At 37.5% G+C, this 19995-nt stretch overlaps 1 protein-coding gene across 3 annotated transcripts in view; it reads right to left on the reverse strand.

The window, feature by feature from the left end:
* Window positions 1-144: 144 nt before the first annotated feature.
* The window catches only part of LOC125231666, a 241101-nt gene continuing 221250 nt past the window's right edge, over window positions 145-19995 (reverse strand). For 2 of the 3 annotated variants that reach the window (XM_048137170.1, XM_048137171.1), the window contains 2 exons: window positions 15885-15927; window positions 145-1147 (listed from right to left, as the gene is read on the reverse strand). In XM_048137170.1, coding sequence (XP_047993127.1) covers window positions 996-1147; window positions 15885-15927 — 195 coding nt within the window. In that variant the 3' untranslated portion in view covers window positions 145-995. The remainder of the gene's footprint in view (window positions 1148-15884; window positions 15928-19995) is intronic. The other variant, XR_007177654.1, reaches the window with a different exon arrangement.

Consider the following 19995-nt stretch of genomic DNA (forward strand, 5'->3'; position numbering starts at 1 on the left):
GCGGACAGAAATGTCAAAGTTTAAATATTCTCTCTATGTTTATACACACGTCTCTTTTTGTTTAGCGGTTAAGGAATGATAGACACTTCTAAAGCATTGTTCTACTTTTGATGCTGACTGTACAGGGGAAAAGAAAACATAATGTCATGCCGAAACGTTGTTTTATTAAGATTTATAATAGTATTGTTTACAATTCTGAATTAAGTAATTACTCATAATTTGAATTAATTTTACAGATTGCATAATCAAATTTTTCATCATAAAAAAACATAAAATGCAATCCCGGGTATTGCCATGCAAATACTAAAACTCGAATTTAAGTAACGATTGAATTTTAACCTAAAATCAAGTTTTATGACGCATTGGCGTACGACAATAATATTGATTTATGATGATATTGATATTTAATAATTATAATTACATATTGTTGAAGTAAACATTTCATAATCAAATAAAATTCATAATATCTTAAATAATGTAATATAAAATAAAAGCATGTCAAGTCTAGCATCTTGTCTAAAAACAAGAGATAAAACACATTGAATATAAAATTATTAAAATTAGCATTATCATTGTCATGCACACTCGCGAGTTGGAATTGTAAAAATAAAAAGTCATGCGTTAGAATGTTTAGTAATGGTTAGTCAATATAATTCAAAACACGAAGACGACACAACACTTATATCCAATGTGTAGAAAAATATAAAAAATAAATTGTATAAATAAAAGTAATGCGCGAACGTTAGGAGCTCGGCGGAAATCGGAAAAACGGTATAAAGATCACAATAGGGTGGAGTCATTGGCTTACTAACTAGGATGGCATTTTCCCGATTTCATCCGGCCCTTACAATTGTCAATAATGTATAACAGTCTTATGGTAAAAAGGTTTTAACAATTTGTGTTACAAATCAACTGCTCTTTAAAGGAACTGAGACAAATTCAGTCATACAGATCACGTAATAACAAAGATGGGAGAAAATAGGCGGATTCGGTGATCAGTGTTGACTGCATTTAAAACTGTTCCTGATCTTGATATAAACCATGAAGTGACCGACCTTATCATTGCAACACAAAATGTTGTAGTTAAACTGGTGGACATAGATAAAGAAAATGCCGCGGAAGCTGCAGTAGATGAGCCGAGCCGTATCTGTAACAAAGAAAAGAAAATCGATGAATGGATGATGCAACCTTTTAATATAATCAATGAACAGCAAGTATGGGAAAATATTGCGGATATAAAAACTAGTCTAGACACAATAGACAGAAGATGACACAGTAACCCGTTGATTGCGGAGCTCGAGCACATCACACTGTGACGAATGTACGCAATAAAGCAGGGGAGGGCTAGCAAGATTAATACGTACAGAGTGACTTTGCGTTTTGAGCTAAAATTTCGGATCAATAAGTTGGGACAATGAATCCGCTCGGAGGTTAAAAGGTTTTTTAGGGATCCGCCGCTCAAATTAGACCACCATTGTGCGTACGCAAACAATCTAAAGTTTTCAATGTAATCTAAAATGGATGGAAAGTGCCTGCTTTCAAAACAACCCCTTCTGGAAACCGGAGTGTGAAATTTTATCTAAGTTTCCGAATGTAACTTCTGTATTAAAGACGGCAAACAGTGATTATTCAGTGATTATTTTATTAAAAGAAATTGACATTTGCATTTTTTTACTACAGTGATGACAAACAGAAACGTTCGTGGATAAATAAAATTGTGGATATGAACATAAATGTCAACAAAAGTTTTCTTTAAATATATCTGGTTGATTATGATTAGCTATAAGCTATAAGTCAGGCACGTTGTATAAATTGTATTTCTTTCAGCACCGCCCATTGAAATACGTTGAAAAGTAGCCTACTTGAAAAATAAATATTTCATTTTCATTTTTTCGAAGTCCAAAATCATCACGGCCATTTTTTTGAACTCTGAACCTTAGATTATTAAAGTCATTAAGTTTTTAGATTATAATTGCATTGTAAAGTAATAGGATTCGTGCACGACCGGCCGTCGGCGGCCAAGCTCCAGATTAGAATGGCGTGGGTCAATGGCAGATTGCACGGAGGTGCCGCGGGGTAGACGCGGTTCTTCGATTTATCAATCCGGTGCTAATGTTAACACGTACGCTAACTGCCCGCAATACGTATTTTATGTATTCAAATTCGACCCTGTTTAAATATTTGAATTGCACAATACACTCATATATAGAAAACAATAAATAAAGAATAAATGTTTGATTTAGAAGAGGGCAAAGTTGTTGCTTAACCGCTTATGCTAGACAAAAGATTCCAAACAAATCTAACCAAAAAAATATTCTTTGGAAAGTCTATTTTACCAGCCAATTCAATTTAAAATAAGAAGATGTATGAAATTATGGGGGTACAATGCGTATCATCTTAAGAGACTACTAATTGGTGTGGTGAAAATATGATTAATACACAAATTTCACAAAGTTCAACGGTAAGCTCAGAAAACTACGCGAACGTATAGGTAGTTTCAACTCAGTTGAGGCCACGCACACTATAACACTGTCATGTAATGACAACGAGATTTTGAAATTAGTGTTCTTACCGTGTACCGACTGCAGATTCAACAGTGAATTGTAAGAAAGACCAAAAAGTTTCTATTTACTATTTTGTTAAGAATTACGTCTATAGAACAATTTTCAAACCAGAAAATGAAATACTTATCTCGTATGTGATTAATTAATTGTCAGATTATGATTGTAATATAAATCGTAGAAATCAAAGATAATATGTAATAAATTGCCTTATTTTATCATCGTAGCTGTTAAAATGGTGTTTACCTATTTTTTCATTACTTATTAGCAGACATAGAAGTCGCAGTAGCAATAACGTCAATTAACATAGGGACATCCTTCCGATATAAAATATATCGATAGGGAACCTATGATAGATGATTTAACCGAAAACCAAAACCTTATAATCAATCCTAACGAATCAGATGAAGATATGCCAAGTGACGGTGGTTTATAAAAGGATTTGTTCATTATTTTTTACTGCTTCTAATACCATTAATGATAAGTATATCAATAAATAATAATGTTTTTCAAAAATATATTAATCGTTTTTTTTACATTCACTCACTCATTTCATTCATTCATTTTTTTGCAATCAGTACTAATCTTCATTTAGCTGTGTGTGTTATCATTCACTTCAACCTCCGTGGAATTACCTATATTTTTGTTAAATCTTAAATCTTTTTGTCAGACAGAATCTAGATAAACTATGGTTTTAAATTTTCATAAAAATCTATCTGCGCTATTAACGGTCACTTAAGAGTAATTAATCTCTTTATGCCATTGAGGCCTTCACGAATCAATTCTAGGATTCTATATAAATCTAGTTCAACATAAATTGCGTTTTATTTACGGCATTAATTTAAAAGTAATAAAACTCCAACACACTGAGTTATCCGTGTTACCAGTTACACGCGGCTTGCGTGTAATCGAATTAAAAATAGCATTAAGGAAATCTCGCGAGCCATGTGTGTCGCGCGTCCTTGGGCGCGAAACTCGCGAATCTAGTAATGGGTTCGCACTTCGCACACCCGCGCGCGCGCATGGCAACAGCGTTTATCGCGGCGTTATCAATCAGTTTCGTCACGGCCTCGATCTGGCCCACGCCCCGCGATAATCTTCGCGATTGCCCGATTTTTAATCTTATTTAATACCACTAGTATAAAATGAGCTGTAACAATGAAGGACCATGTCTAGTTGAGAGTCCGAGTATAGTGGACTCTATGTCCATTGTAGACAGACACGTGTAACATCTTTGTTAGTTTGGAGAATGAGCTCTTTGTGTGTGGTGGGAAAATAAAAATATTGCCAAGAATGTACGATATGTGCTTCCGTCTAAATGTAGTAGTTATATGTGTCAGGTTTTATTGTAATTTATTATGGTTTGTAGATGGCTATTAGGGCTTTTATTAGGGAGTTACTCGCGTCAGCGTCGCGATTGGTTGCGTCTCACTAAATAAAAGGGCTACATCTAGTAAATATACTAACAATTTATAGATAAGTTGTCCTGACTGCCAAGTATCTATTTACTTCCTTATTTGAGCATTAACCCGCAAATGAATCGGCTACAGAAGTAGTAAACTGACATGCTCATACTCATTAACTTAAACGGTTTCTCATTTCGCCAACGGTGTTACAGCCATAATATACAGGATATACATATTGCTACAAAAGATTTTATATCTACTAATCCTGCTATTTCAATTTATTTTAGTAGCTATATAGGTAGCTATGTAAGTTTATTTTACAGTCCGTAACTGCATTTTGTGGCACAGAATCAAACGTTCGCTTTATTAGAATATGTTTGATATATGTAGGAACTCATATAAAAAAAGAATGTACGGTAGGATCATTTCTCTTTGATAGATCTACAACCAATTCGCGACGGTCTATCTGTCTATCTTTTACAGGATAACTTACTACGAGTATAAGTATATCCATTATTATGAACTTATGATTTAACCTCCGTGCAGTCGACAGTTACAACTAAACTAAAAAATATAACGATACATACATTAGAATTATTATCGATGTGTAGATTAAAGTCGGGCCGACGATTGAGCCAACAATTTACACAAAGAGAAGTGATAGCCTGGCCGCATTTAAACCATTTAGCAGTTATTCATTTAGATTCCAATTTGCCAGCATTCGTCTTGGCATTTCAACCCGTTAATGTGTCCGGGAAAACGGTCCACTTTGTCCGCCACTGTAAGGATGGGATTTGTTTGTATCTTTATACGAATAATCTTTAAAAAGAGTCTTAGTGGCAAGTGACAGAGTGAAAGGTATGCCGCCCGCGGACATAAGTAACAATATAAGCTAGACTACAGATTACTACCGTGTATAATTCGAAATCTTAGCTAATTGTTGCCCTTACCGTTTTTGCAGTGGCAAATTGAACATTGACGTGGTTTTTTTTTATTTCACATAACTGCTCAATTTTATATAACCGGATCTTCCAGACCAGACCAATTTCTTGTGATGCTATTAACTAGCCACTGAAAATCTAATAAAAATGTGTTTTACTTTTTGAATAGGTACGACCCTGATTTTTTTTATGTAACGAGATGACGTCTTTTCATATACAAGGTGCTCGCGAGGAACCCGCATAACTTGAACCACGCGTTTCTGAGGCCAAAAGAAAGAAAAAATGTTATATGAATTTTAAAATTTTTCGCGAAAAAAAATTTTTTTTTTTTTTTACTTTTTTGGACGTATTTTCACATATAAAGTAATTTTTATCCATGAAGTTGGCAATTAAAATGAGTTCCTTAATTTATTTTTCTAAAAACCCAATTTTTTTGAAGTTTTTCTTGTCACATTTTGACATCTATCAATGACTACTGTGAGACTATGCTCCACAACTGCGCATCAGCGCCGTTAAGAAGACCTTTTCTACTGAGTAACAATACGGAAATATTTTTTTTAATTGGCAATAACTCTGAAACTAGACGAAATCTAGAAAAGTTTATATGACATTTTAGTCTTAAAATGTGACCAAGAATATGCCGTTAAAGTTATATGGGTTCCTCGCGAGCACCTTGTATACAGGTAACATTAAAGCAAATACAAATTAAAGCTCGGCCACATATGCGCGTTTTGAGAGCGTAGGCGGAGCGTTAGCGGACCGTCAGCGGGGCGCAATGATAGCGGTGCGCACGACGAACGCTGGCGTTGCGCCCAGCGGACGCCGGAGGGAACTAACGAGCGCGGATTGCGAGCGGAATGCGCGCGGATTGCGAGCGGAACGCCAGCGTTCGTCCGGCGCACCGCTAACGCTACGCTATCAAAACGCTTTATGTGTGGCGGAGCCCTTAAAGTAAATACAACAAAAAGCGATTCGCAATAGACGTGTCCAACTTCGTGCCTTCCCACACGGTTGCCAATCAGTCGTTATCGACATAAAAGGGCCGAGATACGTTGTCGCGACTCGTAGGTTCGCTGACGTCACGCCCGCGGCGCCGGCGCCTGCGATCTCGCTTTAAGGTTTTCAACAGTTTTCAAGACCTAAATTGTTTAAAATATTTTTTTTCTACTCGTCGACTGTAATCTGTCAATTAGGACACCACAGACTAAACTATAAATGCTACCTTTTCAGTGTTGGATACTCTATGGCAGTTCCGACTCAACTATAATATCTCATTATAGTTGACTTTAGTTAACTGTTATGTAATAACTTCAAAAATAGAACTTCATACAATTTCTATAGTAATTTGCGATACCTGGCAAATTTTTCTGCATCTGAAACACATTTTTTTTTGTTTGTCGCGTTATCGGCCAATCAGAGACGGTTATTACAAACAATTAGTTGCTAGGTAATTCGATGTTGATACAACGGTGAACGACTCTATTAACATTAATTTTAACTTGAATGATGATATTTCCGTCCATTGATGATGAAGATGATGACTCGTAGAAAAAATATTGTATACAATAGTGATATAATTAAGCTTTTCACACTCGTACCGTACTATTAGGCCACTCAGCAAGCTTCGTGGCCTAAACATGGTACTCGACTGAAAAGCTTTGTATTATATTACGATTGTATAACATTACACACAGTGGGCTACTTCACCACAGCCACATTGACATTTGACAATTCTGTGCCTATTTCTGGCTTGATACATTGTTACTCAGCGTCAATATTTCCTTGTTAAACGGGCAATGAACGGCGAAGTGTCACTGTCGGGCGACAATTTTATTGACTCTATGAAATAGGCCACAGGCTGTCTGTTGTTGTTATTATGCCTTGTGAGAGCCTTGGTGCCAAAATCCATGTGGCCCGGTGGCGAATTTCAGTCATGATAGGATAGGAAGTGCATTTATTAATAAAGTAAGTAATTTAATTTATATTATGAGATTTGATTAAGATACTGTTATTATACATTCAAAAGTTTTGAGTACCTAACCAAAGTAAAGCACATAGATTTCTTAATAAATAAGACCCAATATGTGCGAATTACACGATATTCGGTATTCTAATTTTCATACAATCACAGAATATATAGTACAGAAGGCCCACTGCTTTGATGTTCACGAAATGCCGCCTTTTTAAATGCCTACAAAATTCTAACAAAGAAACGAGCCGCACGTGCGCAGCGTCGGACGATAGGGTTGCCTATGGATTAAAACGAATTAATATCAGATAGAATGTTACACTATTATAGTCAAGTTTTGGGTACTCTATAGGTATATATTAGGGCTTCCAAATACCGGACCTTATCCAATACCGGTATTCATTCCGGTATTGGCGATTTCAATACCGGGATCCCGGGATCCCGTATTGAAATCGGGAACATATAAAAACCAAGTAATTTGCTTAAAATAACAAATTTTATTCAAAATCTCGTTTATTACTTTTCATGCGTGTTATACTACAGCGAAATCTTGCCAATCCGACTTAGCAATGGGTCAAATCGAATACATTTCGAACTTCATAAGTTTCTATTTCAACCCAAAACGGTTCGCAAACTTATGTTGCCAAGTCGGTTCAACTTCTATTGATTTTAAGTATACATAGTTCAAAGGGCTACGCCCCGTGCTCTTTATGAGTTATGAGAGGGACTGCATGAGGACGCAGTATAAAAGCAAGCGGGAAAGAGCGCCAAATTTCTACTCAGGTGATTCTGTAAGTTAAATATCGCCGCCAGATCGGACATTTCGCAAGAAGACGCGGTCATGCCTAACCATGTTTTCTGCCACATCGATCTCTTTAGGCTCGTGCGGAATAGAACCTTGTAGTTCAGTAGGTAATCTTTTACATTGTATAGTCAGTGTTATTTAATGGTGTCATTGTACTGTAGATTTAACTATAATATCACTTTATTAAATAACAAGCATTAAGAGCATTTCTCGATTATACACACTCTACAGTTTCATCATTGACTTTTGAAACTAGAACATGGGATGATTTTTTTGGAAACACATTGTAATCAATATCTGTGGTACAATTGAGTGGTATCTTAATTTACGGATTAGAAAAGTAATTTTCTTGATTTTGATAATTCAGATTTCCCAATTTAGTTACTATAGGGAATGTTACGGCAAAGTTTTGCGCTAGAGTTCAACACATTAACGCACACGCAAAATAAACCATTGAGTAGCTACGTTATACGTTAGTTCGTATGCATTAACCAATTTTTTTGAAAAGTTATTTATTATATAGATGCAGCAAGGCTATTTGTTTACAGAGGGTCTGTGGCCTGTTACAACTACGTTTGATGTGTTGCTTCTCTGTCACACTTACGTGCGAATTCACAAGTGCGACAAATGTGTCAAATAAGGTTCGCGGCAGGCCCTCCTCAACGAATGCTTTTGATAAGCATCTTTAATTCTTTATCTAGGTAATCATCGAAAAAACCATCATTTTCATACAAATATTGTAAAAACACCAAACAGAAAATGTGTCAAATCGAGAAACGAGAGCAAGAAGCAAGATTTACGCGTGTAGCGACCATCATGATGCAGAAATTTAACGTTTTTGATCAGTAATTTACGTTCATTTGTCATAATTTGTTAGTTACTAAAAATACCGGGATCCCGGTATTACTAAATTTAATACCGGTATTGAAATGTGCCCAAAAACAGGCGGGATCCCGGGATCCCGAGATACCGGGATCCCGGTATTGGAAGCCCTAGTATATATACAGTATTTATATATTTTTGTAAATACCAACATCACACACAAGCCTTATTGAACTTTTCCGTGGGACATAATCAATAGTAGATATGTCTATTTAACTAAGAATTATTAGTCATTCCACATGCTTACATCGCATATGAAAATTAAAAACAACTCGCGACGAAAAGTAACAATAGAAAGTACGAACGTGCGTTCCGCGAGAACGCGCGCCACCCCTGATTAGGCCGCGAACTCGCGGCCGCCGGCATGTACTTGTAGCGCGGTGATAGAATCGCGGAGTGAGCCGCCCCTGATACAATACAATACAATACGGGTAAGAAAGTAGTACACTACTAGTAGCTCTAAATTAAAACAATGCTTGGCCTTAAATAATGTAAAGAACCGATACTCAAGTAAATTTAATTACAATTATCAAACAAACCTTAGGAACGGACACAATGGTCCACGGATCAGCTGAGCAAAGAACATTATACATTTCATTAAGAATTTGACAAAACTTACTTTAAATACATGACAATACAGAACAACGCACGCGCTGTAAATGACACGGTGTATAGTGAAATGTGGACTTTTGTATGGATTTGCGTCATCGCGTAAATGAGAGCTGGCCGCTGTGCCTTTGTGTGAAGATTCTATTGCTGTTACTATGCTGATAAGTGATTAGAAAAGAAGGTTTTAACTGCCTTTAATACCAAGCTGCCTAAAGTGTCACTTTACTTTCAAAGTAAGTGGGTAAACAGGTCATGTCATATGTCACATGTAACTGTTTCTTTACGGGCTAAGGCACTGGTCCCACCAAAAGCGAGTACCTAAGCGATGAGCTATCTTCGATAGAAACGGACAAAACATAGTTGCTCCCGTGTCCCGTGTTTTTTTTTATACTACGTCGGTGGCAAACAAGCGTACGGTCCGCCTGATGGAAAGCGGTCACCGTAACGTATGGACGCCTGCAACTCAAAGAGTGTCACATGCGCGTTGCCACCCCATTGGAAACTTGTACATTCCCTTTTGCTGCGTTAAATACGCAGTAAAAAGAAGTGTACAAGTTCCAAGGAGGGTTCGGGTTGCCGACGACTCAAAGGACAATAGACGGAATAAGTCAGTTCCGTAAGTCCTCCCGTCATCAGCACACCGCACCCTCGTTAAGCTCTGGCAGCCTTACTCACCGGCAGGAACACAGCACTATGAGTAGGGTCTAGTGCTATTTGGCTGCGGTCTTCTGTAAGGCGGAGGTACTACCCCAGTTGGGCTCTGCTCTAGATTCGAACGAGATGATATCCGCTGTGCTGTGCCCTATACCACACAAAGCGGAATATCATTCGCTATGCCCTACCCCCCAAAATAAAAATAAAAAATCCGTGTAAATAAAAAATCGCTCGCACTCTCTTTTATTTAGAGCGACTATCTTTTTTTTTAGAACACAAACAGTCACATAAACAAATGAGTTGGTGTACTACAAGTCTACAATGTAGGTACTAAGTAATTAGGATAATAAGAACACTCCCGACTAACTCAGCTTTCAGACAAAAAAAACTAAATCTAAATCGGTTCATCCCTTCGGGAGCTACGATGCCACAGACAGACACACACACAGACAGACAGACAGACAGACAAACAGACAGACAGACGGACAGACAAACAGACAGACAGACGGACAGACGAACGGACGGACGGACGGACGGACGGACAGACAGACACGTCAAACTTATAACACCCCGTCGTTTTTGCGTCGGGGGTTAAAAAAAGACCTGGAGGTTCATTACTGAATATAAACATATCTATATATCTTTTGTTCTAAATCGCCAATACCTCGTCGCTTACTTCATTGTGGTGGGACCAGTACCTAATTGTGTTGCTTACTTCACTCCAAACGAAGCTGCTTCTGTCCCTTATTTTGTCCCTTCTTAGGCGAATGCTAAGCCCCCCTGTGTTAACGCTATAGAACTGAAATCAAAAATTGGGTATCGTAGAAGTCTACTGTGGGATATGGGTTCCATTATGGTGTGGGCGCCACCGTGCACCGCCCAACCTGTCACTATAACAATTTCGTTTTGACCAATTTCTTATGCTCTATATACCCCATTTGGAGATAATGGCGTGAGTTTATGTTTTTACCTATTTACAGCGGTATTGTTCACAAGAAAACTAATCTTGTTAGTTAACCTCAAAATCATATTATAGATAATGAAAATCGGAACATATAATATTGAAAGATAATACACATTGTGTAATTGTAGGGCCCCCGATATCGGCCCTACATATCTAAATCCCGACGATCGACCAAAGACGGATCGATAGTTCGATCTCGATTTATCGGGTTATCATAAAACGTCGATAATTGAACGATTGTAACAACAAATTATATTTAATAGATAACAAAAAATAAAACCGCCTTCAAAAATAAGCGCGTTACAAAACACGGAGAAACTAAAAAGCAAAAAATAATAAACCTTTGAATTCAGATTTCTTATCGTATTGCAATAATCTAAACATCCAAATTATAAACAAATCAATTATTTTTGCAGTCGGTACCAGACCTGTTCGTCGCCTTGCTATTGCCTGATTGCCCCACCCAACCATACGCAGGCTGGCACCGACTCCAAAAATAATTGATTTGTTTATAATTTGGATGTTTAGATTATTGCAATACGATAAGAAATCTGAATTCAAAGGTTTATTATTTTTTTCTTTTTAGTTTCTCCGTGTTTTGTAACGCGCTTATTTTTGAAGGCGGTTTTATTTTTTGTTAAAAAAGTTTATTTATTTGTTGATTTTTAGTGGTTCCTATTGATATTATATGTATCAGTCCGAATACATGTACACTAGTGAAAGAATTATCCTTTAACTCCTAACCATTGAGGAGTTGACCTTCCATCATCAGTTCAGCCACATAAAATTATTATCATCAGGCGTAAATACTGGTTTACCTTTGAAAAATACACTAAAAACATTACATGTGCCTATAACATTTGAAGAGTTCCCTCGATTTCTCCAGGATCCCATCATCAGACCCTGACTTGGTGCCAATGGGACCATCTCGGGGTTATACCCGTTCGATCAAAAAAAAATTTTGAAAATCGGTCCACAATTCTCGGAGATATCGAGGAACATACATACAAAAAAAAAAAAAAAAACATTCAGTCGAATTGAGAACCTCCTCCTTTTTTGAAGTCGGTTAAAAATATCTTAAAACGATACAGGAGGGGTCAATTTTCCATACAAACGCTCTCGACTATTTCCTCCCTGGTTTTTGAAGATAGAGCAATGATTTTTTCAACACAGATTATTACTATTTTTATTTGTGTCGGACCGTTTTGATTTTTTTGATATTCTTATTTTAAAGACGTTAGAGCCCATGAAAAATTTCCAAAAACGGCTTTAATGATTATGGCGCAAAAAAGGCAAGCTCGTTAGCTCCCTACGGCGTCCGCCGGGCGCAACGCCAGCGTTCGTCCGGCGCACCGCTATCATTGCGCTCCGCTGACGCTACTCTATCAAAACGCTTCATGTGTGGCGGAGGCTTTAAAGCCTCGCAATACATACTCGTACTTATTGTATTGAACATAGTTGTACGCAAAATATACAACAATGTCCAACATCTCTGTAAAACAGTAGTTCGTAATTCATATGTTGTTTGCATAGTTGTTTTAGAAAAGATCTAATTGAACATAATTGTATATTTTGCTCACAAACACAATATCTAAAACAACTATACAAACAAAATATAAATTACGGCCTACTGTTGTATGGAAATGTTTACTTTTAAAGTAATAATTAACATAAAACAAGTCGCTACTTGTTATATGGTTCTGGAATAATGTAAGCTGTGTACATTTTCGATTGAATCGCTATATCGCAATTTCAGGGACCATCCACACACAGGCGACGCATGTCCTGAGTCTCGGAACGGACGTCAGCGCCGCGCCACCCGAATGTAATTTAAAAAACGTCTCCTCAGTACATTTTGTACAGGAAGGACGTAAGACGCGCCCCCAGGCGACGCAGCGCGCGCCCCAAGCAAGCGACGTCCCTTGCGCGTCCTTCCTATACAAAATGCGTCGCCTGGGTGTGGATGGTCCCTTAGATATCTATGATACTGCTGAAAAACGCACTTCTAGTTATTCATTAGTTTATTGAATTTTCTTAGATTCATTTTTAGGGTTCCGTAGTCAACTAGGAACCCTTATAGTTTCGCCATGTCTGTCTGTCCGTCCGTCCGTCCGTCCGTCCGCGGATAATCTCAGTAACCGTTAGCACTAGAAAGCTGAAATTTGGTACCAATATGTATATCAATCACGCCAACAAAGTGCAAAAATAAAAAATGGAAAAAATGTTTTATTAGGGTACCCCCCCTACATGTAAAGTGGGGGCTGATATTTTTTTTCATTCCAACCCCAACGTGTGATATATTGTTGGATAGGTATTTAAAAATGAATAAGGGTTTGCTAAGATCGTTTTTTTATAATATTAATATTTTCGGAAATAATCGCTCCTAAAGGAAAAAAAAATGCGTCCCCCCTAGGGTTGTAAATAGAAAAAAAAACCAAATGTTTTTTTTTCAGAATTATGAAAAAAAAACATGAAAAAAACCGAGCACCATGGTTTTTTTTCTAAATATGGTTTTTTTTCAAATGAACAAATAATACGACAATAACGGTTTTTCGTGAGTTGTAAGTGTTGTAGCGTGTTAACAATAACAATAACGTACATTTTAATTCAATTAACATTCAGTATACAAACGTTTATTGGGGAATCCCCGATGCTGCGTGTAGCGTGGAGAGGCGGTGGTGTTGCCAACAGTAAATAGTGATAACTACCAACTACAGATTTCATAAATGTTACTTTTATAAGACCAGAAATTAAAGTTATTTGACTAAATTCGTTTAATAGTTAACATTAAGTCTAAAAAACCGTATAAAAGTATTAACTACTTTGCAAATTTTGAGATTTCATACTTTAGAAAAAAAAACATACTCCAGAAAAAAAACTGTTTTTTTTCACGGTTTTTTTTTCAAGCCAGAAAAAAAACCGTTTTTTTGCAACCCTAGTCCCCCCCCTCTAACTTTTGAACCATATGTTTAAAAAATATGAAAAAAATCACAAAAGTAGAACTTTATAAAGACTTTCTAGGAAAATTGTTTTGAACTTGATAGGTTCAGTAGTTTTTGAGAAAAATACGGAAAACTACGGAACCCTACACTGAGCGTGGCCCGACACGCTCTTGGCCGGTTTTTTATATATCAGAAATACGCTGACATAATGACTGGGTTACGTAATATCTAACGAACCTAAGGCAGCGTTCCCACTTAAGCGTCGCGTGTCTCGGGGCGCGCAACGGACGTTTCCGCCACGCCGCCTAAATGTAATTCAAAAAACGTCTCCTCAGTACATTTTGTATAGGAAGGACGTAAGACGCGCCCCAGGCGCGGACGTCCGTTCCGCACCTCAGGACATGCGTCTCTTAGATGTGGCCGGTCCCTAAGTAATTTAAAAAGAGGACAATTATTGTTATATAAGAATACCAGCATATATATTTTACATACATTCCGTTCGTAACAATGTAACTACATACATTTCTCAAATAGAATAAACATTTTTTGGGTAAACATGCTTCATCCTAAACTGCATTGACACTTTCCATCAGGTGAGATTATGGTTTAATGATTTACCTATTTCCTATAGCCTCGTTCTGCCCACCATGTACAGTTTAAGCCATTGAAATTTTAACCAAATGTTTGAAGAAATATGGTAGATTTTCCTTTGTATTACGATTTAGGTAAAAAAAAAACCATAAAAAATAGGTATTGTTTTGCCTATCCAGACTTTTCATTCAAAATTTCTAAACAACGGAATAAGGTACAGCGAGGCAAATCTCGACTGAGTGACAAATGTAACTGGTCCATTTTTTCCATATTTCACAATGTTTGCATTATTAAATAGAGCGTCCACCGGTAATATGTGGTAGGCGTGTTCAGTGGTACATACATGTAGAACTCAATATCATAGTGTATAATGGAAAAAATGAATCAGTTTCAATTGCCCCCAGTCGAGATTTGCCCCGCTGTACCTGTCCTTTATAAATCAAATTGGGCAGGACAAGGATTAGGGTTGTAAAAAAACGGTTTTTTTCTGGCTTGAAAAAAAACCGTGAAAAAAACAGTTTTTTTTCTGGAGTATGTTTTTTTTCTAAAGTACGAAATCTCAAAATTTGCAAAGTAGTTAATACTTTTATACGGTTTTTTAGACTTAATGTTAACTATTAAACGAATTTAATCAAATAACTTTAATTTCTGATCTTATAAAAGTAACATTTACGAAATCTGTAGTTTGTAGTTATCACTATTTACTGTTGGCAACACCACCGCCTCTCCACGCTACACACCGCATCGGGGATTCCCCAATAAACGTTTGTATACTGAATTAAAATGTACGTTATTGTTATTGAAACACGTTACAACTCACGAAAAACCGTTATTGTCGTATTATTTGTTCATCTGAAAAAAAACTATATTTAGAAAAAAAAACCAAGGTGCTCGGTTTTTTTTCATGTATTTTTTCATAATTCTGAAAAAAAAACATTTGGTTTTTTTTCTATTTACAACCCTAACAAGGATAAAATAAAAAATTAAAATTCAACCAAGGCGACGAAGTAAAACTGTTATACCTACTCCTTTGTCCTAAGATTAGCCGAATAAATAATCTATACTAATCGCCGGCATATATGACTAGTCTTTTATCTGCTACTGTTGGGCTCCCATTATTAGGAAGGAGGCGATAAGACTTTGATAACTTGTTATCAGTCAGGTTTCACGTGTTACGATCGGAAGATCTAGAACAACGCTTTTCATAATTTAAATCTATGATAGTGTAGATATTGTACTATCTGTATCAATGAGATGAGACCTTTTCTATATCTGGTCTCCCGCGATACAGGCCTAGCCTAGTGCGGGGACTCCTGAGGTATCGGTAAACCAACTAATTAAGTAATTGTAAGCTATGTAAGAATGCATCTCATTTGTGTCTTTTTGTGCAATAAACATTTTTTTATCTTTAAAAAAAAAATCTATATCTATGATCTGTGAGACATTTTCCGACTCTGGCACGGCAGATTTGAAATGGCAATTTAAGAAAATGTACATATATAAAATTTTGAACATTTTTTTAAAGTTATACGTACAAACAATAAGTGAACTAATATTTACCATTGCTGCAAGTGTTAGGAACAGCGACGCTGATATTTTGTACCTGAAAATAAAATTAAATAAAAATATTAAACTTATACACAGATGACCAAGTTCTCACAAAGTTAAACATTCTTAAAAACAACGAGTAGATCAAAGTTATAAGGTTTCTCATAGAAATCGAAACCATTCAGAAATATTTTTATATTTAGGATATAAGTTCTATAAAAAACTTATATAAGTTAAATGAAATACTAAAACCGATTCCTAAACTCATGCCCCCGCAAACTGCAATATCTGAGCTCAATCGCAGATCGCAGTCATTAAAAAAAATATCTTTGAAACCATTCCAAAGCAAAGATTTCAAGCAGCGCGTACAAATCGAAACCGCTTGAGAAATCAATTCCACAGATAAAAGATCTAAAAATCCCAGTTTAATAATCACCGCTCCGATAAAAAAAAAACAAAAAAAAACTGCACTGCGGCTCGGGAGCTCATTCATAAAATATAAAAGTACAGCGCACGCACACATGGGCGGGGCGCGGTGCAACACGGCCATTCATACAGTGCGCACACAGGCGATATACTACGATAGTACGATACGAGTACTATAAACGGAGCTACATTTTCCGAGCGCTAGTTTGCAGCCTACATTGGAAATGTATTTAACGCTGCTTTTCGATTATGGACTTTAATGTTGTGCTAATAGCGTCCAAACTGACTTTTCTTTAAATTTTCAATGAAAATGGGTCTCTGCGCTTAGTAGTTTAGCTTGTCTATCGCTTGGTAGGAGTCGGCTATATGACGTTTGGTTCGCGGCAGGGTTGCCGAGACGTCTGCGGCGGAGCGCCGGTCTATTTATAGATAGGTGCGATTAACTCTGCAGTTAATGCAGACGCGACATCCCTATCGATTTACTGAGTTAGATTGTTTGTTTGAATTGTTGGAGATTGTAATTGTAACTTTGCCGGGTTTAGATTGCAGCTGTTTTGAGAGGATTGGATGTTGTGAGATGGAAACATTACAATATGGAGTTTGGAGGTTTTATTTTAATTTTATGCTACCCTAATCCACATTGCGCCCGTGCCCTCGTATGCGTGACAGGAGCCCTGTGGCCAGCAGTGGGACGTGTATTAGGCTCAATTTATTTATGTATGCTACAGTAATATTTGGAAGCAACACTAAGTACAGTGAGCTGCAAAATTATGAATAAATTCATTGATAAATTCGCCATGCACTTTTGCAGCTGATAATATGAATACTAGGTACTATGATAGAACCTATGCAACATGCTGCACAGAATTGCTCTACAAGCAAACATGGCCAAAATAATTTTTTGTATACCTATACAATCAAACTGGTGGTGACCTTACCAGTAGACACTATCGAATTCTATGTGCTAAGCTACTTTCCATGCGCGTCTCTCGTGTTGGCATCATGGCATATGCGAGCGAGATGATATAAAAAGTAACTCACGTAACCAAATAATTATGTGAATGTTAAACCCGTGGTAGCGCTACAGGAAAATAAAGCCACCTGCGAGTATTGAAGTGCGTTTCCCGCTGGGAGGCCGGAAACGCAGCGATAAGCACCGCGAGAGCGACGCCCGCCCGGCATACGCTGAGGACTCGCTATAAATACGCAGTACGCCCGCTTTACTGAATAGAATTGTTGAAGGTTTGAAGGACTCAGACTAGAGATACCATTGGTCAACTATTTGGTTTGGTATTCGTATTAGCACAATGGGTTAATAACAATGTTGTACGATACAAACGTGGAAACTAGCAATTTTAATAATAAAACTACCATGAGACACTGGCATATTAAACATGTAAAATCGGGTAACTCACGTACAATTGTCGAAGATCGCTCTACATGTTTCGCTCCGACGAGGAGCATTTTCATTGAGCATTGAGGATACCATCGGTATCGCGCGTGCTCGATGAAAATGCTCCCTTTACGTGTTTGCTACTTTACGCTACCCGATTTTACATGTATTGTTTAATATGTCCAACTGGAAATTCGGAAACATGGGTGTAAACTACACGACCAAAGGAAATCAGCACGAATAGCGAATTGCCTCCTCGCAAGCGTATCGTACGACGTTATGCAGTACATATGGCTCTTTAAAATTTCGAAAACGATAACATAGGCTTTAGGCAAGCAAAGTTAGTCAGACTTGTACCTACTGTAAATACATATTGTTATCAAGGGCTCAAAATTTCTTACAGGCGGCTATATTTCCGAGCTCATATAACCCGGCAACCTTCAAATAGTACAAATCAATGGTGAACAGGCATCTTCTGGGCGAGCTCACTTCATCGTAAGAAACGTCTTTGCTTTTGGCTAGTATGTGGCGAAGAGTAAGCCCATTTATAATATATAAAAAAAATGATTTAGCCTATTTGCGTTGTCGTTAGTCGACATAGTTTAGTCGACATATTTCTCACTTGCCAAGTGTCATTGCCTCATAATCCATTTTTTTAATAACATCATCATCATCATCATATCAGCCTTTTATCGCCCACTGCTGAGCATAGGCCTCTCTTCTAGTACGCCACTTGTCCCGGTCCTGAGCTAGTCTCATCCAGTTGTGACCCGCAGTTTTACGGATGTCGTCCACCCAACGAGCTAACGGATGCCAAGCGCTTCTTACATCTGTGAGCGGCCACCATTCTGTTAACATTTTAGTCCATCTGCCATCACTCTGCCTAGCAACATGTGTCGCCAAGTATGTAGGGCAGATTGGGTTGTCAAGCTTGTCCGTCAGCAGTTCTACTAGGCAAGTAGGTATCGTGAGACCTTCGTAGGCCTGACATTACTTCCCATGATGCGTAGGTTACTTATCGAAATGTTATTTTTATGAATTATTAATTTCTAACGTCTTAAGATCCAGAAGAAAATTCTTGGCAATCTTGTGTATAACTTAGATAGATTCATCCGTTTTTCGTGTTAAAACGTTACCTTAAAACAGATTCTGATAAACTATGACCAATATACCTAAGAGGTCTAGCATGATCTAAAAGTTTTCTCAAAATTTCGACCATTTCACATACCAACGCGCGGGTTGACACGGAGAAAACGTTTCGCTTCTAGTTCAGCCAAATGCGCAAACGTTTATTGTATTACGATATCGTAAACGATCTCCATGCCCCGCCCCCGCCAGGGGGGTGCACGAGACGGAATAATAAAATCAGTAGGTAAGTATGAGACAAAAACAGAATCGCTGGTCGCAAAGGAGCGACACACACTCGATCACATGGGATTTTCTTGCGATTTGCGATATCGTATGCGATCAAGTAAATCGTCAACGATATTGAAAGACACTGTCGACCGGTCGTTTCGATTAATCTGTTGCGACGGATCGTACAGATATATCGTACCGTGAATGGGCTTAAGCGACTGTGACGGCTACGGGTATAGTATGAATTTTCTGAGATGAACTTTTCGGTTTTGCCCTAATCTGTTAAACAAAGGCCTTTGTTTCTATTATTCGCGGTGGTTAGCTCCCGTTTCCACAGCACGTGCTAAAGTCTCAATGTAGTTAAAAAGCAACTATCACGATAGCAATAAGGTTCTAATTTATTAAACAGTTTGCAGTGTGCAGGTAACTTTTTTGAAGATGACAAAACGTGTTATCTCCGAAAGGGCTTGTTATGGATTTGAACCTTATTGCTATCATGATAGTTGCTTTTTAACTACACTGAGACTATAGCACGTGCCGTTTAAACGGGAGCTAACCGCAGCGAATAATAGAAACAAAGGCCTTTGTTTAACAGATTAGGGCAAAAGCGAAAAGTGCATCTCAGAAAATTCATACTATACCTAGAGTGACAGAGAATGAGCCATCGAATGACAGACAGGTCTCACTCAACATATATTTATGGTAATATGGGTAATATATCTCTGGAAATGGGTTATTTGCCTTCAACAATAGACTGCGCAAGAAAATATAATATAGAAGAACGAGAATAGTTATTTGTTATACAAGGGGGCAAAGTTGTATTTTAAAGCTGATTGTGGAATTGAAACACGAGCAAGTGAAAGGACTATAGTTGAACCACGAGCGAAGCGAGTGGTTCGACAATATAATCCTGAACTTGCGAGCTTTTTAACACACGAGAAGTAAAAT

The sequence above is a fragment of the Leguminivora glycinivorella genome, chromosome 12 (assembly GCF_023078275.1).
Source record: "Leguminivora glycinivorella isolate SPB_JAAS2020 chromosome 12, LegGlyc_1.1, whole genome shotgun sequence".
NCBI lineage: Eukaryota > Metazoa > Arthropoda > Insecta > Lepidoptera > Tortricidae > Leguminivora > Leguminivora glycinivorella.